The sequence below is a fragment of the Leptidea sinapis genome, chromosome 27 (genome assembly GCF_905404315.1).
Source record: "Leptidea sinapis chromosome 27, ilLepSina1.1, whole genome shotgun sequence".
NCBI classification, from domain to species: domain Eukaryota; kingdom Metazoa; phylum Arthropoda; class Insecta; order Lepidoptera; family Pieridae; genus Leptidea; species Leptidea sinapis.
The window spans coordinates 7,389,937-7,415,305 of record NC_066291.1 but is presented as its reverse complement, the minus strand read 5'-3'; the positions used below and the strand labels follow the sequence as shown (position 1 = coordinate 7,415,305).

Sequence of the window (25,369 nt, the reverse complement as noted above, 5' to 3'; positions counted from 1 at the left end):
TCTGATTTAAGAAATGGTAGCACTGAAAAAAAGTCAAGCAGGTACTAGAATTCATATTCTGTGGTCGAACATCTGGTCATATGGACTGTGGAGGTGTTTTCCTAGCTTTCAGTTTTGCTTTTGGTTTCGCGCCTTTGCTAGCAATATTGAAAGCAGTGAGTTAAGCAATGACAATTTTTTAAAGATAAACCTTGCATTAGATTAAAGTGATAAATCGTTGTGATTGGTAATATATACAATTACCCTAATATACTTAATGTCATGCACCTTTAATCTAGTAAAGGGGCTGTAAAAGAAAGTGATTTAGGTTAGAACTGTAATCACTAATCAGACAAGTATTACAGCGTCATCTCAATCAGCTGGTAATTTCTTACACCGGCGCCGCGCATTACCCGCCACTTTTTCATACAACCTTACCAATGCAATAATGTATTCAGTTTACTTTTATTGTTTGCAAAAGCCCAAAAAACTCCATAACATTGTAAGCTAATGTGAAATGGAATGAGAAATCTGTATGTACTTTCCTTCTAGGAATTTAGGAAAATTAATTTGTCGCCATTTTGACGATGCAAGGTTTTTATTTTTATTTAAAATTGAAGATTACTGACTAATAATGTGTCCCTAGATACGCCTAAGTTATAAATCGTATACCAATACAATGCATTACAAGAAATATTAATGTTTTCAAAATAATACGATTGCGTGTAAATGTTAAAAGTGGCGCCAAATTTGTTGTGAATTCAATGTGCAGGTCTAGTACTTAACTTTATCGATGTATAATTCTAAATGTTGTTTAGAAAAATATTTTTTTGAGCTTCCGACTTAAAAATAGCCATAATTATCATTATCCGCATAGTATCGAATGTTCTTTCTTCCACAATTAAAATTGATAAGAATGGTGCAGTAATTAAAACTTATTTTCAGATGACAAAAGTTGAAACAAATTAAAAACTAATTAGGGTTTTAGTTAATAATTCACAGTTATAATAACTATGGCCACAAGGAGAAGGCATGACTCTGATAATGATCCTCCTGCTGAATAGTAAGTAATATTAAGTAGTGCAGAGCTGTTTGTATTTGACACTACTTTCTCTAATATGTTTTTTAGACACTATAAGCTCTTGTGATTCCTCTGGTGTTATTAGAGAGAATGGATTGTGGTGATCACTTGCATGCATATGATTGTTTGTCCTCTCCCCTAAAAAATAGCTTTAGCTAATCATTATAAACACAATCATGTCCTTTGGTGAAGTATTTTAAATAACATTTTTATTAATATTATTGTTCTAATGAGAATAGATTATCAGAAATTGTGAGCCATCTATGAATCTCTGATTATGAGTTATTATCCTCCAGCTGTACCTGCTTAAATGTACATAAATGTACTTAATATTGTTAGAATAGATACTCACTACATAGTTTATGTATGCTACTGATTTCTTGAATATGCTCCAATAGCTTGAGCTGATGATTATAAAATAATATGAGAAGTCATATATTTCAAATAAATGTCATTTCACATATTTAAAATAAATAGGACATAATATTTTGTCCTCCCTACAAAGTTACACAGCATAAATTGACACCCTCAGACCATCACTAATAATTTCTGCAATAATGTCTTCGATAGAGTTCTGTGAATTTTTGATTGAAGTTAGTCTACTGCTTGTCTTTTTGCCTTGCTTTCAATGAAATATGTATCCTACCCCAATTTACAATGGAGGGTAGCTTATTGTGTTGAAAGATATTAAAAAGTTTTATTAAGTGTAATTTGTATCCTAAAGATAATGTTATATTTCAGCACAACAAAAAGGCGTAAACATGCTGATAAAGTTGGAAAAGGTCTGAGACATTTCTCAATGAAAGTTTGTGAAAAGGTAAGAAGCAAGGGGAACACATCATACAATGAAGTAGCTGATGAGTTAGTGCTGGAATTTGGACTTCATGGTTCGTCAGACAGTCAGGTGTGTATAAAATTGAAATTAGATTATTTAAGAATCAAAACAATTAATTATTACATGATTAACTTACTTAAACATTAATGCCTAGATATCTTAAGTAATATTCTAAGGCATATCTTGAAAATTACACTAGTTTAATTGAACTTTAAAATTATGCTACTGGAAAGCAGTTAAACAGTTAAAACAGCTTTTCAATAATATCAAATCGACATTTGTATGATATTTCTTTCAATTTCATTTATTTGAAACAAGTCCCCTTATTACAAATACATGATATACATAATTAATAAGAAATTGTGCCTGCAATGAAGGTGGAACTTTGGCAACTGAAAAATATTGGAATATAGTGTATAAATTCAATTTTTTCAACTTGCTTTTCTAAACCTACAAAAATGTGTACTAAATTTCATGATTATTGGTTCAGTGGTTAAGTAGTGACAGTGAAAGACACAAACTCACATTTAAATATATAAAAAAATAAGGGTTGTACTCCAGTAGTGCCGGCAGAAGTGAAAACTTGAAGATTAATGAATTGCTTTATTTATCAGTATAAAATAACAAGCATTTATGTGGTTAAATACAATATTCATTTAATGCACTATCATAAACAAATTACAATTTATATTACATAAAAATTAAACACTTCAGAACTATTTTATATTGAAAAATTTAACTCTCAGAAAAATCAACTTTCGTCCATAATTTCATCGACTGTCTTACGAAGTTTCGATCATCGTCAACTGACGCGAGTTAAACATTCTATACCCATCCATAATTTCAATGAGTTTCTTACGAATTTTCTATCAGGTCACGTGGCCTGACGCGAGCTTAATATTTTATACCCATCCCTAAAAAGTGCTCAACACCACTAAAAAAGGTTTCACATCAAAAAAAGCTGTATTACTTAGCAAAATAGTTTAGCAATATGTCAAGTTTCTTGATGTATATGTATAGAAAGTGTTTTTCATATTATTGTAGTCATTTGGGTTTGTGGAGTTCACTGATCATTCTATTTTTATAGGAACAATATTTGAACCAAACAATACAATCAAACTGATGAAACTACTTAGCAGTATTTCCAGCTTCTATTAAATGGGCATATAGCACATACATACCTCAATATGATTCTCTACTAGAAGTAGAAGTTGTTGTTGAAGTTGAAGTAAAAATCTGGGTTCATTCTAGTAATGAACCACCAACAACAACATTTAACTTTAGAACAAACTGCAATCCAACACCCTATCCAGAAGCTTTCTTGCATATAGCAATCAATCGATCAAAAAATTAGACAATAAACTTTAGTTCAAATTGTAAGAGGCTCAGTAGAAGAGTGCTCGCACGGAACGCGAGAGGTAGCGGGTTCGAGCCCCGCATCATCCATTTTATTTTGTTTTCAAGTTTATTTTGTGTAGTTAGATTACTCTTTAGTGTTCTCTATTCCCTCCGCATTTGCAAAGTATCATTTCTTTCTTCAAAATGACGTAATTTTTGGACACTTACTTACGAGAAACTGCAATGAGTTTGCAAGGTGCACTCCAGTTGATACATACTGAATTATGTTCTAAGTATTTTGCAGGATTTTATTAGTAAATCAACATGGCAGTCATTGTCATGCGAAATTCCTGATTCGCCTATTATTATTGTTATCCATTCATCATCATCATATTAGACGGAAGATGTACACTGCTGGCAAAGGCCTCCCCCAAAGATCTACCGGTATGTGGTCGCTATTCGAGGACTTTACTGCCTCAACGACCATCTGTCTGTCGAACTATGTGCCCTGCCCACTGGCCACTTCAGTATTGCAATCATTTAGGCTATATACTTTGGTTCTCCTAGGTATCTTCTCATTTCTTATCCGATCTCACAGGGAAACTCCAAGCATAGCACTCTCCATTGCCCTCTGAGCGACCGTGAGCTTTCTATTCAGGCCCATAGTTAGCAACAACGTCTGAATACCATAAGTCATCACTAGGAACACACACTGTTTGAAAACGTTCGTCTTCAGACATATACCACATTTGGGACAACAAAGCCGCCCATCCAAGTTGGATTGGAGGAGTCACCTCTTTCGCGAAATTGGACCTTGCCTTACTGGATTCTTTGTCCAATGTAAGACATCCTCGTCAACAATTTCGAGAGTACAGTTCCCAATTGTTGAGTTGTAGGTGCTACATTGACATTGAACATGATCTTCGTCTTGTCTATGTTCATTTTGAGGAAGTCTCTGCAACTGAACTACTTCTTGGGAAGCTGCGCTCGTCACCTTGAGACATAAGATGTTAAGACCTTCAGACCCAAACACAATAATGCTTACACATTACTGCTTCACGGCAGAAATAGGCGCCGTTGTGGTACCCATAATCTAGCGGGCATGCTGTGCACAGGATCCTCCCACTCGTAAATATGGCTTAAGTCTTCCAAGGTCTCAGCCATGATTACGATGTCGTCTGCGAATCGAAGATGAGTGATTATTGATGCCCAGTCCAGAAGACATCTAACCAGACAACTTCCTTTCTGAACAGCTTCGGCGAAATGACATCGCCTCGTCTGACTCTCTGCTGCAGTCAGATAGGCTTCGAGAACTGATTCTGGAGGCGGACTGACATGTCGGCGTTTCATTACAAACACTTCAACGCTTCGATATATCGATAGTCAATGTGGCTCCCTCTGGAGAGCATGAATCACCGCCCAGATCTTGATTTCTCATAGTCCACGAACGTCAAGCACAGTGGCTGGTTATACTCCTCCGTCTTCTGTAGTTTAGACTTTTGTAGTTCATGTACTAAGTACTATTAAGAATTAATTCCGTACACAGAATGAGAGTGAACCATTCCTTCAGCTTATAGGACTTCGTTCATCTTGTACATTGTAGTACAGTACCGACTCCGCGCCGACCTACCGAGAACGACTGATTAATGGAACGGTGAACGAGATGAATGAATTAGAGACACGAAGCTATAAACTCCGCGGTCCTCTCACATAGTTCTATTTATCAAGGATTTAACTTAAACTTAACAAAGATTAACGCGGTCGCCATTGTATTTTTTCTGGGAATTTTTGTCAATTTATTGTTATTACTTAGTAGTACCTACTATAGTTATATTAGAAGATTAGTACAGCAGCGCTTATATTCTGTGTGGAATAATACTATAATGACAGTCCTAAACCTGCGAAGTATGAAGGAAAACCAAATATAAACCGCAAATTTTTATTGCATCGATCTCCAATGTACTAGTGTACTAATAGTACCGACTACGAGACTACTAGTACATTACTTTGATTGTACTAGATCGGAGCACTCCTCTCAATGTCCGAGCAAGAACAAGTATATGTACTGTAGGTATAACCTGACCTAGCGTACGTATGTGGTCTATGGTGTTAAAGCCTTTTCCGAATCCGGTTTGTTCGAGTGGCTAGAAGTCGTCGAACCTGCGCATTAGACGATTCGTGATAACTCTAGAAAACAGATTATATACATGGCTCAGAAGAGATGTAGGTCTAAAGTTCTGAAAAGCGTTTTATCGCCCTTTTTGAAGAACATCACCACAATACTTCTCTACCCTGCTTGCGTTGCTTTTATCCTCGAGGATTACGGAGTTGAATACCTTCTGGAGGATCTTAAGCACAGGAGTACCACCATTTTAAGCTTAAGCTTTAAGCTGTTTTAGGGCCATACTTATCTCGTACAGGCGACGTCTGGGATATCTACGGTATAGTGTCGGGTTAATTTGGCTCTTGGGTCTTTTTCGTAACAGTGCCCGAGCGGTCGTGTATAGCTGTTGGTGTATACTTCGGGCTTAGACGAAACGACCCTGCCGTCACCGGTCTTCAGCTTCGTCAGTTGGCTCTGCTCAACAGACAAATCTCGTCCGAAAACTTTAGAGCCTTTGTTACGCTCTGTCACCGTATTTACACTCTCTATGTTATGTCGACGTATATTGCGAGTCAATAATTTGAAGATCTGTCCATTTAGCTGCCTATACTTTGAAGCATCGCGATCGTCCAGGGACTGAAGGGCCATTTGACGTCTTATTGCCATCAAATATTCCGGTTCTTTTTGAACGGCTGTCCTTGCTGAACTTAGAACCAGCGGTTTAAACAGCTTCCACGAACCTGTTATTATACTCTTCCACCCAGTCACCGAGGCATTTGAAGCGGTTTTGCAATTCGAGTTGAAAGTTTTCCGGGTTTCCGGTGCGGAGTTTAAGATCTGAATGGGTGCGGGTCGAAGCGTAGACTATACCAGTCAAGACCCCTCCAGTTCTGGATTGATATTCCATGTGCCTCTTTCTATGCGGTGAGCATTCTATGCCAACTTATTCTGAAAGAAGCATTTCATCTTCACGACCTATAATATTAAGAGCAAGCTGTACGGCTGCAATGCATCCTCGATGTCCACCACTTGACTGAAACTATAGGATGTAATTCTTCGTGAAAACAGTTTTCTGTTACTAAAGTAGTATTTTTGTTAATAAATAAATAGAAAAATTAATAAATAATAATTTACAGCAAGCTGCAGCCTCGAGAGTGTCTAAGAGTTCTACATTTAATATCTTAATATATATAAATCTCGTGTCACAATGTTTGTCCTCAATGGACTCCTAAACTAATGAACGGATTTTAATGGTGATTACTTCATGGAGTGCAGTTTGGTCCAACTTGAGAGATAGGGTAGTTTTTATTTCGATTTGGGACCCATAAATATTTTTATTTTCAATATTTGTTTTGTATGGACATATTTTCTTTGAGAGAATTTAGTGACGCACGGTTTGACAGTGCCGCTGTGAAACAATTTCATTCTAACAACAGGGAGCATATTTACGAAATAATTTTTGATGTTTTGAAATATAAAACAGTTGTTTTTTTACTATCTACAGAACAACGTCTGTCGGGGCAGCTAGTAGTATAATAAAATGTTTTGGATCACTTAATGTAAATCAGTAATGTGTAAGCATAACTGTGTTTCGGTCTGAAGGGCCCGTTGCTAAATTACTGGGCAAATGAGACTTGACAACTTATGTCTCAAGGTGGCGAGGGCAGTTGTGGTGCCGCTCAGAATCTTTGGTTTTTCAATAATCCTGAGTGGCACTGCATTTAAATGGGCAGCGCGTATCAATTACCATCAGCTAAACGTCCTGCTCGTCTCGTCCCTTATTTTCATTTAAAAAGAAACAGAAACGCGCACCTAGTCACTCTAGTCTAAGGAATATTGAATGCCTGCTAGAAATTTTAAACAATTAAGATATTTTCTGATGTTGAGTGTTAATATTACTGGCAACTTAAATTATGTTTATTTAATTCTTTTCAATGTGCAGTCCTTATCCATTCTAAATATTAATATTTTAATGGATAGTTTTAAAGATTACATACATACAAAACTATAAACTGTACTTATTACATTGATAATTTTATTTCAAAATATTTAATAAGCCTAACTGTCTTTAAATGTAATACAGAGAAACTTCACGTTTCAGCAATATGACCAAAAGAATATACGTAGGAGAGTGTATGATGCACTTAATGTATTGATGGCAATGAATATTATATCAAAGGACAAAAAAGAAATTAGGTGGTTAGGTCTTCCAACTAACTCATTGCAAGAATGCACGATCTTGGAAAAAGAAAAACAAACGAAAAAAGAACAAATATTAAAGAAAACACAGCAACTCCAGGAGCTAATATTACAGGTAATTGTTTTGTACTATATTGTACTACAGGTAACTTAAGATTATATTTACATTTTTAGACCACAAATGTTGAAATAGTACATTGTGATATATGGGTGGAAAGTAGGTTATTGCAAATGAGCTGTCATTAACATGCCTGAGCTGAAGGAGTGGGTTTTTAATGTCGAGAATTTGCATAAACCTATGCACTCGTGTCTCTCACGCCGGTTTTCAATACAGTTGTGGGAAATAGTTAAAAACAAATCAAATAATAATACATACTTATGTTCATTTCAACATACTTCCAGAAAATTTAACGTTTTTTCAACTGGACTTTTTCCACTATGAAACTAGGCAACGGGATAGTGCTATCGTGGTATACAGCCTAGTAGATGTTGACAAATGTTGATGTGTAAATAATTAAAATAAAACTGGTAATTAAATGTAATAAACAACCATTTTATTAAAATAATTTTAAGAATTCAATGCTAATAATACGTACGGATTCATTAATTTTTCCTCGTATAAAATCAAATTTCATTCTATAATATATGAATACTCCTTGCTACTATATTTTTGAAATTGACTTATAAATTTAAAAACAAACTGCAAAAGTAATGATCGAGCTCGTAAAAGAAAACCACAACTGCGTAATTGAATTATGCCTATGTTAAAGATTTAATTTTCGATTCATAAATGTAACCTCTGAACGAACCTGAAAAAATATTATTATTAACATCATCAAGTCATCCCATTAAAATCAGTGGCACCAAACAAAAGAAAGCTGCTTTGAGGTTTAACTATTTTTGTGGATAGAGAGGATAGAAAGTTATCCTTTTTATTGAAACCTCTGCTTTGACACAGAGATACTAAGCCTCCGTTGACGACCGTCTTCTGACTACCGGTCATAAATGTATTGCCTATCAAACTCCCACGTCGCAGAACACAAGATACCTGCCACGTATGGACAGCCAGCAAATTGGCATATGTGTGCTTACCTTCTGGTGATCCTAGTGTTGCTGTAACAGTAGCCAATATATATATAGAAGGCAAACCAAGTTCTGTTGTACTAATTGGTGGCAGATCACCCGTGAAGTTCTGGGCGTAGTCGAAAATTGTTCAACTATCTTTACTTCAGCCAGCAGACCCTATCGCCGATACCCATGAAGAATAACAAACACCCTTACCCATATGGCAAAGTAGACGGCCGATCTTCCGAGCACTTTCTCTAATATTTATTCCGATATTCATTGGAGGATTCACCGAAGTGAACCCCTATCCATCCGAGGAATCAGTTCGGATTTAGGTACTACAAGCCTATTGCTATGTATTCTCTGCTCTCAAAAACCACGAAGATCATGAACCGCCGCTATATTTCGGATCGCCCTTCGACGCCACCAGGCGGTGGTCATCGATAGCAAGCTTGCCACTTAGTCTGGATATCGCTAAGGCCTCTGATAGTGTAATGCGCTTCTCTCGAAACTTCTCCTTATGTCCTTCCCGAGAGGTTTGCAAGTGCATCACTAGCTTCCTCGCTATGCGTATAATACAGATCGTTGTCGACAGTTGTTGGTCGAACCTAAAGTCCATGAACGCTAGTTTTACCCAAGACTGTACTTTTTCCCCTCATTATTTCTACTTAATATCCATGATGCTGACGCTAGTAACTACTGGAGATATGGTTATACACCCGTCATAGCCTCTCGTGAAATAGTCGATCAGTACCGGATAATCTGGCATATTATATGGAAATAAATACTCGTGTGAAGAACGCAAAATGGGGAAAATGGGTGGTGGTAAGATCAACCAGCTGTTATCCTCAGAAGTTTGTTTGAAACATTTTTTTTTGTAAGATAAGACAAAACTACACTTATTAACTTATTGTCTATTTGGATTACTGTCTCTCGAAATTTAGACTGATTGCCAATTCCGCGCTCGTCAACTGGGGTCTTCAATAGAGCGAGGGAATACTTCATAGCAATCGTGGGTCGGGTTACATATAGATTATTCTGGTGCACTCCTGTATCAGCTCAAGCAGCAACGGAAACCTGCTCAAATTGTAAACTCAGTAAGCAGCTCAATGTGCGTATTTACCGCATACATGAGCGGTAGTGTTCCGAAGATCTGTTTATCATGATTCTTGCCGCAGAATTCAAATATCACACTCGCACCACATCCAAGAAACAATATATCAGCGACGGCAATTGTGTGCGCTGTTCCTCTATGATGCGATTTCCAAGGAACTAACCCTCATATATATTCAACTTCCTGGTGCGATATTTCCAAGTGTCAATAGGATCTTAAACACTCTCCATATAGACTGAAAAACACTTGATTCCTTCCTCTGGGGTTGCAAGAGTGTGGGCAAAACTAGACGTAACCCAAATCATGTAGATCTTGAGAACATATTATTAGATAAATAGAATGGTAGATCATCCCACATTTTGTATTTGCCTAAAAACCGCTCTTTGAAGAGAATATGATTAATTAATAAATTATGTAGATTTGGTAACATGATTGCAACTCATTTATATTTTTAGTGTTGTAGATGGATAATATTAGTTATTTGTGCAACTGTTGTGTAATAAGGGGTATTAAAACACGAATGTGGATAATTGTATCACATGAGTGTTCTAATACCTAATAATCAACAGTTGCAAACAAGTGATTATCTACACACAGATTTTCATACAGATACCACTCATCGAGCAATAAGAATGTGGCTGTCTGTTGAAACTCTTTGCACATGAAGGGATAAAAAAAACAAAGGAGTGTTGTTATGAAATTCAGTACAACATTATATCATCCGTTTGGATGATGTAATGGTTATTAGGACATAGGGTGTTTTAATGTTGGCAATAAGCTAACTGTTTCAGAATCTTTAATAGATGATTTAAAGCATAGTGGTAGATATGGTGTAGATAAAAATCTTATCTTACTTAATACTAATATTGAATTTTTTTGTAAACTTTCAGCATATATCATTCAAAAGTCTAGTAGAACGGAATAAGGAAGCGGAGAATAAAGGAGTCAAGCCTTCACCCTCCTCGGCAATCCATTTACCGTTTATTGTAGTTAATACTAGTGATAAAGCTCTCATTGACTGCAGTATATCTAATGATAAGTAAGTAATCAATTTGATATGTTGAAATATGTAGGAAATAGGCATACCATTAACACATAGGACTTAAGTTAAGAAAATTATTGCTAGACATTATAGGGTGTGATTAGGTTTATGTATTGTAACTTAAAATTTATTACTTGCTTTTGTGAGGATAAATATTTTTCAAAGCGCAAGAAAAATCTTAAAATTCTGTATCTCAATTGTTGTGATACATATAATGTAGCCGGCAGCCTGTGCAAAAGAGCCTCCCACTGGAAACTGTTACAAAATATGAATTATGTACTAGCGGCCCAACCACTTCACTCGCCTTGAATAAAAAAATAAAAGTGAGGGAGTTCCAGTGGCAGGCTCCTTTGCACAGGAAGCCGGCTAGATTATGGGTACCACTACGGCGCCTATTTACGCCGTGAAGCAGTAATGTGTAAACATTACTGTGTTTCGGTCTCAAGTATGTCTCAAAGTGACAAGCGAAAATGTAGTGCCGCTCAGAAATTTTGGGGTTTTTTCAAGAATCCTGCCTGTGGTACTTTGTGTTACTGCAGCTAAGCGTCACCTCAATGGTGTTCGTCACGCTATAACCATGTGATTTCACTAGACTATTATGATATAAAGAAGGTATTATAAATATTTACCCCTTTTCAATTTCTATCTATAATATTGTGGAGGCAACTCGTCTTTAGTATGTCCTAAGGCCGTTTTCAATCAATTATCTCTTGTTACGGATATATTGATATCACCGTTTAATACCAAGATCTTATCTATACATAGTTATGTCCAACATAGTTATATTATTAGTTATAGTTCAATGCTATGTGTCGATAGGTTATTGAAATGTGAGTAAGAGTAAAGGGATAAATTTGTCTACCTCTAGTAAGTGAAGCTAAGGGTTATTATCTATCCTACCTATCAAGGATAGGTTATTGAAAACGGCCATAAGTCTATGCTCACAAGTGATTTGTCAATAAATTATTCCAAGGAAATTAATACCTTATCACACTAAGTATAAAGTCTCTGATGAAATACACTGGCCTGCAAAAGTAAGTATCACACTTTTCAAATTATCTTTTTTTCTTAACCATAGAAGGTAGAGATTTAAGATTAAAAACGTTTTGTTGCAAGTTTTATAGGCTTTAATTCTTAGAAACTAAAATTATACATTAGTAACATTTTTAACTTAAAAAAGATCAAACAATGAAAATAGACATTTTTAGTTTAGTGTAAAAAATTCAACTAAAATATATTACATGTTATTTAATTTTTAATAACTGGTATTGCATCCTCGAGCTCTGATTACAGCTTCGAGCCGGTTTGGCATACTGAACACTAGGTTTCGGAGCCGATGTTGGGGAATATTCTCCTGGGCCTGCTTTAGTGCTCTGAGGGTAGTAGGTGGTGGTCTGCGATTTCTGACTAGCCTCCCAAGCTCATCCCAGGCGTGTTCAAATCGGGTTGAGATCAGGACTTCTTGATGGCCAAGCCAGCACGCTGATACCGACCTCCTGAATATACTCTTGTACAATATGAGCCGTGTGTGGCCGGACATTATCATGCATCAGCATCGATCCATCACCCATATTTGCTAAGTACGGCCCTGCATACTCATTGAGAATCTCTTGAGAATATCTTTGCCCAGTGAGGGTGCCATTTTCTATGGCTACTAGCTCTGTGCGACCTTCTGAAGATATGCCAGCCCATACATGTACACTGCCTCCACCGTATTGGACTCTTTCTGAGATGCAGGCTTGAAGGTATCGCTCACCAGGTCGCCTGTAAACACTTCGCCTTCCATCAGAAGTGTAAAGGGAGAATCGAGACTCATCTGCAAACAAAATTCTTGACCATTCTTCTTCATCCCACTGCATGTGTTCACGGGCGTATCGCAGTCTCGCTACTCGATGCTGTCTCTCGAGTTTTGGGCCACTCGCTGGTCTTCGGGGTTTCAAATTTGCTTCAGCAAGTCTTCTTCTCACTGTACTGTCACTAATGTAGTCCCTCCGGGTCTGAAGTAGCTGTTGCTGGACTTCAACTGCATTTTGTTGGCGATTTCTTAACACAGTGGAAATAATATAACGATCTTCTCGGGCACTGGTACACCTGGGTCTGCCATTACAAGGTCTCCTCAGATGGTGTCCAGTCTCTTCGTACCTTCGCTTTACCTTCTGGACCGTTCGTACCGTCACACCCACCATTCTTGCAGTGCGACGCATACTGATGCCTTGTTCCAGAAAAGCCATGATCCTAGCACATTCTTCAACTGAAAGAGGCATGATAAATAAATGTTATGTGCTTTTTAGCATAAATTTTTAAAACAAGCCCCATCGATCTTGAAAAAAATTTAAAACAGAAAGAAAAATGTGAATGGTAAAATTGTAATTCGGAAACGTCCACTTTGAAAAAGGAATGGTTTTGTTTTTGATGTTTTTTTTCAGCCAATTCTTAAAAGAAGGTTACCGACTATAAAGTTTTTATGTGCAAAATAAAATTCTCTTTGGAGTCCTTTTTATTTCGAAAGTATATCTTGTGAACTTAAAACGTTATCCCAATTTTAAAAGTGTGAAACTTACTTTTGAATGCCAGTGTAGTACTAAAACGCACGCTAAGCGGCGAGAAAATATGTTTTTTTCGCTCCACGTTGATTTGAAGATTATATTTCGAATATTTTTGAATTATAAGATTTCATTGGGTGTGACATTTCACAGACCAAATGAAGAGAAGTAGCGTTGTATGACATTCACATGCTGCTAGTAAAATGTTCGAATTCTAATTAAATAGTAATTAATTCATAACGGAAAGTGTGAATTCAATTTCGAAGAGCTATTCCATCTGATTCCTTCCGCCGAATTCCACCTTCGTACGACAAGCCACAAGTTAGGATATCATCCCCATCATCTGGATGTATCGTCCTCCACAGTGCGGTTTTCAAGGAGCTTTCTTCCACGTTCTACAAAGCTGTGGAAAGAACTTCCTTGTGCGGTGTTTCCGGGACGATACGACATGGGTACCTTCAAAATAAGCGCGTATACCTTCCTTAAAAGCCGGCATCGCTCTTGTGATTCCTCTTGTGTTGCAAGAGGATGTGGGCGGCGGTGATCACTTAACATTAGGTGACCCGTACGCTCGTTTGTCCGCTGCTTAGAGACATCGCTTCATTGCGTGTCTTCTACTGGCTTTTATACAGAGAGTACTCCCAAGAGCTGTTTGTTTTTACGGCAGTTAATTTTAATATTGATAGATGTAATTATGATAATTATTATGAACATATTGTATGTACAACTAAGAATAGTTGAAAGCGTAACTTTTATATGGAGTTATGTATTGAGTGTGTATGAGTGATTGTTCTGAGATAAATTTTTATATGAATGAGTTATGCATATGTTGAGAGGGAGAATTTCTTCTGTTTCTCAATTTGAATCCTCTGATCGGCTTCACAAGTCATTAGTTTAGAGATGTGTTCAAGGATTTGCGTTTAATATGGAAAGTATTTATTGCAAACAATGTAAGATTCGTACAATTCAAATTCAAATATTTTTATTCAAAATAGGATGTGAAATCACTTATTGAAAGTCAAAAAACTACCACCCATTCCAAAATGAATGCCTGGCCAGGCCTGAGAAGAATGGGCGCAACAAACACAGCGGGCTTTTTTTTTTCATCAAAAATATGTTTTACAATTAAAGTACCAGTAACATTGTACAATTAAACTTATTATTTAATAGCCTGAGGGCGGTCGCTCCATTCCCAATCTGTGGTATCATTAAGAAAGTCATTTATAATTTAGTAACCTTTACCACACAAACGTTTTTTAACAATTCTTTGGAATAACGTAATACTTTTGTTTTGAACACTTTCTGGGATCTTGTTGTAAAAGCATATACATCGCCCCACAAAAGACTTACTAACTCGACTTAGCCGAGTAGTAGGCATCATCAGTATATGTCTGTTCGTGGTGTTAACATTATGTTTATGACAGTTTCTGGCAAATTCACTTATGTGCCTATGAACATACATTACATTATCAAGAATATATTGAGAAGCAACAGTCAAGATGTTAATTTCTTTGAATTTTGCTCTCAATGTAATATAAGATATAAACTAAGTAATATTCTAAGCTAAGTAATAATAATCTAAGTAATTTTCTAATATAAGTGATATTCTTAATCTTCTAGATCGTTCGCTTGTCTTCCTACATAGGCCTACAGAAATTTCCATTGTGATCGGTCCGGAGCAGATCGTCTCCATGTTGATCCTTTTTTTTAAATCATATTCCCATCTAATGAGTTGTCTTCCTTGATTCCTTTTCCCTTGTCTTAGATACCAGTCTATCATATTTTTTGTCCATTTATCTAGATATATTGCTTCTCAAGGTGTGTCCTGCCCATCGCCATTTTAATCTCTTTATAGTGTTGTCTATCCTTTCTAATTTCGTTTTCTTCTAATAATAATGGAGTGAATATGCAGTTAAAACAGTGTAGCAGTTATCAAACCTTTTCTCTCTCAAATTTTCTCTTCAGTTTCAGATTTTCGTATTTTTTTTAATAGAACTGAAATTTTTCATGTTACATTGTTTCAGGACAGAATATATGTTTAATTTTAATAAGAGGTTTCAAATACACGACGACATAGATATATTGAAGAGAATGGGATTATTATTTGGTAAGTTTTTATATGACTGTATTGTACAGGTTTTTATTTTGACATTCAACCCGCTCAGTTCTCATTATGCTCAGTCTGATAAGCTTCGGTGACAATGTTATAGTACAGATGACTGATGCACTTTTATTTCCTGAAAATATATAATTTTGAATAAAGGATCGCTTAAAATGATTACCTAATTGTCAAATATGCCAGTGCCTTTGATGCATTAAAGAAAGTAGTCCACATTGTTATCATAAGAAACGCAATGATCGAAATATGCTTTCGCATTTGTTTTGGCAAATCAGTCAGCGAGAGTTGGCACATAAGATAATTATTCTAAATAAAAACAAATGAATGTATTCCTTAACCATTCATCCATCTTCTTGGTACTACAATATGAAATTTATTATTATTGCACATTTAATTACAATGTACCTTTCCCAACAAAATCGCCAGAAAAAAATTTTCTACACAACTTACGTAGGCGAAACCTCACGAGAGACAAATTTGATGTGCCACAGAATTGTAGATATCACTTACACTTCACTTACAGTAACAATTGTTTTTTTTGAACTAATTGAAAATTATACAAATGATTTAAGTTTTTCTTTAGTGTTAATTCCGCCAATATTCGCCTTCAAACAATTCGACATGTGCTTCGCCCCCACACGAGGCACCCTCAGGACGTGTTGTCTCGCCAAAATCTGGCACGAGACTCGTAAGAGATGTCTCGTGCCAGATTTTGCATAATTATGGATTTCCGCAAAGTAACGCCTAATTCAATAAATTTTCTTAATTGTAAATTTGCTTTTCTTACCATGTTACACAGTATTTTAATCATATCTGATAATGCTGTATAAATTGTAGATTATAATTATTTTCTTTCACAGTATTGCATTCTAACGTCCTGCTCGTCTCGTCCCTTATTTTCATAAAAAAAAATCTAATGTTTACTTTGTAACTAAATTTGTTTGTATTGTGTAAAGAAAGATCATCGAGTCTCAATAATCCACGCAATTTTTAGACTACTTCGAGAGAATTCCATGCCCTCAATGTTATGATGATAAGATTGAACAAAAAAAATTAAAGCAATTTTTTTCCTCGTAGCTATACTGTAATAAAATGAATCTCACATATAAAAAATGATATCATTATAAGAATTTACTTATTCATGATTTTTAAAGTTATCTTAGGATCTATTCTTGATTGTGCCTTGATTTCTAGCAAAAAAAAATATATTAGCACTTTTATTACTAATATAGCAATTTAAGATAAAAACTTTGATATCTACCGAGATGATTTTTACATAGTTTCCGGGACGATATCACATGGGTACCTTTAAAAAAGCGTGTACACCTTCATTAAAGGCCAGCAACGCTCCTGTGATTCACCTGGTTTTGCCGGAGGATGTGGGCGGCGGTGATCACCTCACACCAGTTGACTGGTACGCTCGTTTGTCCGCCTTTTCTAAAAAGGCATAAAAGGCATTTATTTTCTCAAAATTGATTCCTTTAGAATTCTTTTTGATGTCATATCTTATACTACTAGATACTACTACCGCTTCGGAAACAAATGGCGCTCTGAGAGAGAAGAACCGGCGCAAGAAACTCTCCCAGCATTATTTATTTTGCGCTCTTTTCAATAAAAATATACAATATTGTACAGTCATTTCTATCGCTATAAAATAATCACAATCTAGTCCCAGGCTGTCCGATCATTTAGATATTCAGCAGTGGAGTAATAGGATTTACGACAGAGCCATTTTTTTTTATAAAACATTTAAATTTATTTATAGATAATGCCTGAACAGTGGCTGGGACTTTATTGTAGAAGTGTATACATTTACCCTTAAAGCTATTATGTATCTTATGAAGCCTACTAGAATTAGTTACAAGCAATCCCTTATTTCTAGTGTTATAATAATGAAAATCACTATTAAGACCAAAAAGGTATAAATAACTCAATCAGCATTGCACCAACAAAATACCTTTATATGTGCTAATAATAATAGGACTTCATAAGTTTACTTGAAAAGTTTGTACAATATAAATTTTGTATTGTTTACAGGTTTAGACAAAGGGGAATGTTCAGATGAAGATATAGAGAGAGCAAAGAGTATGGTCCCCAAAGCATTGGAATGTTATGTTGAACGTAAGTCTGAAATTCCGGATTCCTCTATTAGTTACTGAGTGATCAGTGAGAATATTATAATTTTTTTTAATGAAAATAAGGACGTTCAACTGTTGGTAATTGTTACGCCCTGCCCATAACAATGCAGTGCCGCTCAGTAAATTGAAAAACCCACAAATTCTGAGCGGCACTACAACTGCGATGGTCACCTTGACACATAAGTTGTCAAGTCTTATTTGCTCAGTAATTTCACTAGCTACGGTACCTTTCAGACCGAAACACAGTAATGCTTACACATTACTGCTTCACGGCAGAAATAGTCGCCGTTGTGGTACCCATAATCTATAATCATCCATCCAGTTCGAAGGAGCCTCCCACTGGTAAAATATTTAAACGTCTCACGGTTTTGCTGCATAACACGTTTTCCTAATAGTCAATGCAAATAAATATGATTTAATTTTCTAAACGATTAAGCTTTGAGAACCTACACGAGTTTTTTATGGTATTGTTCCGTCGTCTTACGTGCACATTTCAAAATTTTACATTTATATAAGGATTTTATGAAAACTATATATTATTTGTAACAGTAATCAGCCTTTAGACGAATAGGACTTATTCATATTTTTTTTGAGTAATTACCTAATTAATATTTAACAAAAATATCTACTCTACTATCTCTGACAAAATTAATAATAAAAATTAAGAAAAGTCAAAATTACAATGCCTCAATTCTAACATTATAAGTTATTCTTTAGATTGACATGCCAAAAAGTAAGTAATTGCAACAGAGTAAAATTTACAAAACTTGCAAGATTTACAAACAGTAGTACTCTTTATTATCTTAAATCTACGACAAAAATAGCACCTTCGCTTCATTTTTGGGGCACTAGGACCAGCTTCATCAGAACTGGGTAACTCTTTGTCGACCAATTTGCACTTCTTCACTTTAAGCATCACTAACATTATGTGCGTTGTCTGAGAGTTGGCGATTCATTATTGCAATTACACTACACTTATTCTGAAAAATTAAACAAATAAAAATATGTATTATGTGAAAAAAGTAAGCAGGTAACTAACTACTGAGGTTAGCTGGAAGCGTGAAATCTTAGCTATATTCAAATTGAAAACGTAACAAGTGGGATCTGCTTAAACCCCGATCTGCTTAAGTTTGCGCGTTTACCACTAAAAAAACCCCATTTGTCGTATCACCGCTCTTCGACAACACTTCCCTTAAAGCCTCGCCTAGTATCGGAATACTGCGTCTCGAAATTTCGAGCGATTGCCAATTGCGTGGTCAAAGCCAAATTGGAGGGCAAAGCCAAATTGGCTTCAAAGAAACTGGGCGTCATTAATAGAGCACGGCAATACTTCAAGCCGGCCGCGCATACATACTAGCGCTCTACATATCGCAGGTCCGGCCACACATGTAGTATTGCTGTCATCTCTGGTCTGGCGCACCCCAGTATCAACTCGATCCATTTGACCGCGTGCAACGTAGAGCAGCTCGAATTGTGGGGGACCCAGTGCTCTGTGAACGGCTGGATCACTTGGCGTTGCGTAGAGAAGTCGCTTCATTGTGTGTCTTCTACCGCAATTATCACGAGGAGTGTTCCGAATAGCTGTTTAACCTGATTCCTGCCGCCGAATTCCACCTACGCACGACACGCCACACATTGAGGTGGTGAGGATGCGGTCCTCCACAGTGCGGTTTCAAGGAGCTTTCTTCCACGTTAGTACGTACAAAGCTGTGGAATGAGCTTCCTCGTGCGGTGATTCCGGGACGATACGTCATTTGAAGGTACCCTTCAAAAAAAGCGCATACACCTTCCTTAAAGCCCGGCAACGCTCCTCTGGTGTCCGTACGCTCGTTTGTCAAAAAAAATAAAAAACCCCGCCCGGAATGTTAAAGGTTAAGCTGGCCATTCACGGACGTGCCGTTTGTCTCGCCGCACGCCAATAAGTCGCCTCTGTTTCGGTTTAAAGAACTTTATTTCTCATTAAGACAATCGTCACTTACATGGGAGCATCAAATCAGTGAATGAGAAGTGAGTTTACTCATTGCTGCATTCTGGTTTTAAGGCGGTGGCCCAATTTACAAGATATGGTTGTAGGTACATAATATAAGATTTTTTATTCGTTAGTTTATAAATGATATATCAGCCTTCCTTTAAAGATGTTGAGCGAATTCGCTTTCCTATTCTATTCTTATTTCAACGGGACACCACGGTGCATGGTCCATAAGCTACCAAACTACACACCATATTATATATATTTAGCTTTTTTAATAGATTTTATTATGTTGGTATACCAGCCACTCCTGTACTTGTGTTGGGATTCTAGATGTCTATGAATGTGGAGACCATTTATAGTACTCGGAGTAAATTGAGACAAATTGTGATGTTTGGTGTTGTGGTTAACTTTGAATAATGTGTATGTGTTACTGTTATGAAACTGTTTTGATATTTCGTTGGCCAATTATGTCCCTATATTTGCAAAGAAATTGTTAAAAATTTCGCATACCTCTATTGGGTCCGTAGTTACAATGCCGTTTTTAGATGTAAGTTTTGGAGGGGCACAGATACTAACAATTTTGTTATTAGAAAGGGGTTGTTGAGTTATTTACACATTTTTTGGGGTTATATGTGTGTTCTTTTGAATTCACCGTATTAATAATATTTTTCTTTTGTCTTCTTGATTATTTGTGCCAGGTTGTCTCTTGGTTTTAATGTCTTTTTCTAGTTGATTATTTTTACTAGAAAGGGGTTATTGATTAATCTCCACTTTTTTGGGGTTATATGGGATTTTGTGAATTCACCGGAATTATATTTTTCTCTTGTCTTCTTAATTATTTTAAGGGTTTTGTCTACTCCATGACTTATTACTTTCATTAATTCCTGCTATCATCTGTCTATTGCTCCATTCATTTTGTGGTTGTGTAAGTGTTCTGTATTTGCTTGTTTTATTTTCGAACATCGCCGTTTTAATCGATTCAACCATTTTATATAGTTTCCCAAAATCTATAGACTCGTACTGTACTATTTGTGTTTTTGGTGGTCGTATACTTTTTATTTCTGTATCTTATGGTCTGATAAAGTTGACTCAATGATAGCTGTATGAAAATTGTCTTTCTTTAGATTCGTAGGAGTGGTGATTCTATGATGGTTCTAGTGGTTTAAGTCTACACTACAGTGGGGTACAATATTACTTCCCAAGTCGAAATATTCGTATAGGTTTTGGGCAGTCCACTAACAGGCTATTTACGATATTGGTTACCTCATTCACATCATATAAGTGGTCCTCGTTAGCGTTCGTAGAGTTGAATTCCGTTATGCCATCCACGATATTTTTTTCCCTAAAATTACGGTGATGCAATTAATGTAGAAAGTTTTTATTAGAACTGAAGATACTCGCAATCGTTTTGTTTGTTCTTTCCGTTCTGTTTGTGTTGTTACTACGATGAGTTCTGAATCTGAAGAGGAATTATTGTATTTCGCTGAAGTTTCACACTAAAATAGCGAAGTCCGCATAAGACATATCAGCATTTTAAATAGTTTGAAATGTATTCTCCAACTAAAAACACGGCGTGATATCTCGAAGCAGACTAAACACAAAATGGAATCCAACGGAGCGGACGCATTAGCGACGATTGGACTTTGCGTGTCGCGCTGGCTTTCGATCTGTTTGGATGCCAGTTTTTGTCGCGGCGCCACTCCATTTGGCCTGTTAGATAGCGGTCGTGAATGCTTTACGATCGTTCCATTCAGATGACGCACAACTGTTTGGATATCCACCAAACCGCAACAAACGCAAAATTTTATCATTTGTCGGTTTTGGCGGGGCGGCACTTCTTTCGGTATGTTAGAACGGTCGTGAATGGCAAGTCTTACTCGTGTTAGATCATTTATAGTGTCTAGATAGACAAAAATATGTTTAGAACTAACCTACATTTAGAGCAATTTACGCACACTATTACACACACATTGTCATACAAATCGCGAGTGTATGACGTAGCTTGTCACGCACACTAAAGTATTATTCCAGGCCTATTTTTATCGGTTGTCTAACAGCAAGAGACTCTGTCTAGACATATTTATTATCTAAATCATAATAAAATGCAGAAATTTGATTTTGTTCGAAAAGTTTTTTTTTAGAGGACAAGGCAATAACGGTTTTTATGCATTCAGCCAAATCAGTGACAATAATTTATCTAAATTTAATTTTTTTTTATTGATGTATTTTCAATTCAATTTAAATTGTGATGTTTGGTGTTGTGGTTAACTTTGAATAATGTGTATGTGTTACTGTTATGAAACTGTTTTGATATTTCGTTGGCCAATTATGTCCCTATATTTGCAAAGAAATTGTTAAAAATTTCGCATACCTCTATTGGGTCCGTAGTTACAATGCCGTTTTTAGATGTAAGTTTTGGAGGGGCACAGATACTAACAATTTTGTTATTAGAAAGGGGTTGTTGAGTTATTTACACATTTTTTGGGGTTATATGTGTGTTCTTTTGAATTCACCGTATTAATAATATTTTTCTTTTGTCTTCTTGATTATTTGTGCCAGGTTGTCTCTTGGTTTTAATGTCTTTTTCTAGTTGATTATTTTTACTAGAAAGGGGTTATTGATTAATCTCCACTTTTTTGGGGTTATATGGGATTTTGTGAATTCACCGGAATTATATTTTTCTCTTGTCTTCTTAATTATTTTAAGGGTTTTGTCTACTCCATGACTTATTACTTTCATTAATTCCTGCTATCATCTGTCTATTGCTCCATTCATTTTGTGGTTGTGTAAGTGTTCTGTATTTGCTTGTTTTATTTTCGAACATCGCCGTTTTAATCGATTCAACCATTTTATATAGTTTCCCAAAATCTATAGACTCGTACTGTACTATTTGTGTTTTTGGTGGTCGTATACTTTTTATTTCTGTATCTTATGGTCTGATAAAGTTGACTCAATGATAGCTGTATGAAAATTGTCTTTCTTTAGATTCGTAGGAGTGGTGATTCTATGATGGTTCTAGTGGTTTAAGTCTACACTACAGTGGGGTACAATATTACTTCCCAAGTCGAAATATTCGTATAGGTTTTGGGCAGTCCACTAACAGGCTATTTACGATATTGGTTACCTCATTCACATCATATAAGTGGTCCTCGTTAGCGTTCGTAGAGTTGAATTCCGTTATGCCATCCACGATATTTTTTTCCCTAAAATTACGGTGATGCAATTAATGTAGAAAGTTTTTATTAGAACTGAAGATACTCGCAATCGTTTTGTTTGTTCTTTCCGTTCTGTTTGTGTTGTTACTACGATGAGTTCTGAATCTGAAGAGGAATTATTGTATTTCGCTGAAGTTTCACACTAAAATAGCGAAGTCCGCATAAGACATATCAGCATTTTAAATAGTTTGAAATGTATTCTCCAACTAAAAACACGGCGTGATATCTCGAAGCAGACTAAACACAAAATGGAATCCAACGGAGCGGACGCATTAGCGACGATTGGACTTTGCGTGTCGCGCTGGCTTTCGATCTGTTTGGATGCCAGTTTTTGTCGCGGCGCCACTTCATTTGGCCTGTTAGATAGCGGTCGTGAATGCTTTACGATCGTTCCATTCAGATGACGCACAACTGTTTGGATATCCACCAAACCGCAACAAACGCAAAAATTTTATCATTTGTCGGTTTTGGCGGGGCGGCACTTCTTTCGGTATGTTAGAACGGTCGTGAATGGCCAGTCTTACTCGTGTTAGATCATTTATAGTGTCTAGATAGACAAAAATATGTTTAGAACTAACCTACATTTAGAGCAATTTACGCACACTATTACACACACATTGTCATACAAATCGCGAGTGTATGACGTAGCTTGTCACGCACACTAAAGTATTATTCCAGGCCTATTTTTATCGGTTGTCTAACAGCAAGAGACTCTGTCTAGACATATTTATTATCTAAATCATAATAAAATGCAGAAATTTGATTTTGTTCGAAAAGTTTTTTTTTAGAGGACAAGGCAATAACGGTTTTTATGCATTCAGCCAAATCAGTGACAATAATTTATCTAAATTTAATTTTTTTTTATTGATGTATTTTCAATTCAATTTTAAAATATCTTTATTTTCATAACAATATAAATAAAATGTACAAAAACCAGTGTATATTAAATCCTAGCGGTACAACATCATAAGATCATATGATCTAATCGTAAAACATATGTTTTACGAACAAAAGTCCATCTCAAAACTTTTAACATACAGATACTTAATTTAGAATATTATATAAACTTACACATAGGGAAACATGATTAATAAATAAATTTTATGTACGCGTAAACGTGATACGTATTTAATATCACGTTTAAAATTGATATTTTACAAAGTTTTTAAATATTGCCGAGGCAATCTTTAGATAGCAACAAGACAGCAAACTCGTTTGTTTGTTCATGGTTTGACGCTCACGGAACCAAGACCCGAAACGGCCAGTAATACGGGCGAGAATACCATGGCGTGTTAACAGTTTGTCACGAATTAACAAATAGGTTGATCAATTGATGTATTGATATACTCATTATATAATTTCAGAAATGGCAAAGGGTTTGAGTGAAAACCTAGCACTTGAAGAGGAGTTGATTGATGAAGACGTAGATGATGAAGAGCTTGGTGAAGTAGAGGCGGATGATGACCATGAGGCTGATGTGAATGAGTACAGTGAGGACAGTAGTGATGTTGATGTTTAGCAGAGCTAAGAGCACAACGGCTGTGGAGAACTTAAACAGATTATAAAAAAACACCTCATTTATGAATGTAACATGAATTTCGTCTATATTATACTAAGTATAAAAATAATAAACAGTAAAGATGGAAGTAATTTGATTAAAATTCATTCATAAGATATTCATTTAAAGATATCCCATTCAGAATATGAATTACTTCAGAAATGTAGATGGTATACTTTCTGAGTTAAGAATATTAGGGAAATTGTGCTAGGGGTTTCATAAAAGGAAACATTTACAGATTTGATTTTCTGTCGCCTTTCTTATTAGGTTGTGGAAGATAATGTATTGAAAAGTGTAAATCTTGTGAGTTAAGTATGAAGTTTGTTTCTGTTGTGAGTAGGAGTCAGCTAAGTGCATGTTAAACTTATAATACTCCGAAATTGGATAGTAATTTGCATTACCTAACAAGTATTTTTTTGTCGATGTTTTAGCCAAATCATAAAATTGAAAAGTGAAGTCTTGAGGCCTTACAAATAAACATGGTATAATGCCATAGCTGAGGATAAACAAAGAATATGCAAAATGTTTACAAACAGAAATTTTCACAATTCTTGACAATCGGAAAACTTCAGAACTATCATTGTACTGACAGTGTTGTCAGTGATATAAACAAAATTGCATATTCTTGGTCTATTCTCAGGTATAACTTATTACCAAGTTTATTTGTAAGGCTGTTGATGTTTATAAAATATAACATCTATGACGAAAAATGTATTGTTTTAAGATACATGCAATATATTACGTGCAGTAATAATGTGAATTCTTATTTAAAAAAAAAATAAACAGTGTAAATAATAATCAGTGAACATTGTGATGAATTTATTCAAATTGTCTAATATCATTATAACAGGGAGTATTTTTGTATTTTATGATTGCATTTAGGTTGATAGATACATTAAAATAAGACTAAATAATTATTAAAAATGTATTATGTTCCATAGTATGTATTGTGTTATTTATCTCTTTGTTATATATAAAAAAATTCTAACAATTTAGTATATTATGTAAATCATAATTTTTCTAACCAACACAACTTAAAAATAATTTAGGATGTCCATTTTGGGTTT

The 25,369-nt window shown here is 35.7% G+C and overlaps 1 protein-coding gene across 8 annotated transcripts; it reads left to right on the top strand.

The window, feature by feature from the left end:
• The first annotated feature begins 72 nt into the window (after positions 1-72).
• Positions 73-25,245, top strand: LOC126972848 (transcription factor Dp-1). 8 transcript variants are annotated; one of them, XM_050819943.1, is made up of 8 exons: positions 73-155; positions 925-1,042; positions 1,802-1,964; positions 7,439-7,651; positions 10,606-10,754; positions 15,325-15,407; positions 17,457-17,540; positions 24,109-25,245. In XM_050819943.1, the coding sequence occupies exons 2-8, from the start codon at positions 993-995 to the stop codon at positions 24,261-24,263; spliced, it is 897 nt and encodes a 298-aa protein (XP_050675900.1). In that variant the 5' UTR covers positions 73-155; positions 925-992; the 3' UTR covers positions 24,264-25,245. The 8 variants fall into 8 exon arrangements, with proteins under 8 accessions (XP_050675900.1, XP_050675906.1, XP_050675899.1 ...); XM_050819949.1 differs by having other exon boundaries at positions 85-226; positions 7,454-7,651; XM_050819942.1 differs by having other exon boundaries at positions 85-226.
• Positions 25,246-25,369: the final 124 nt, after the last annotated feature.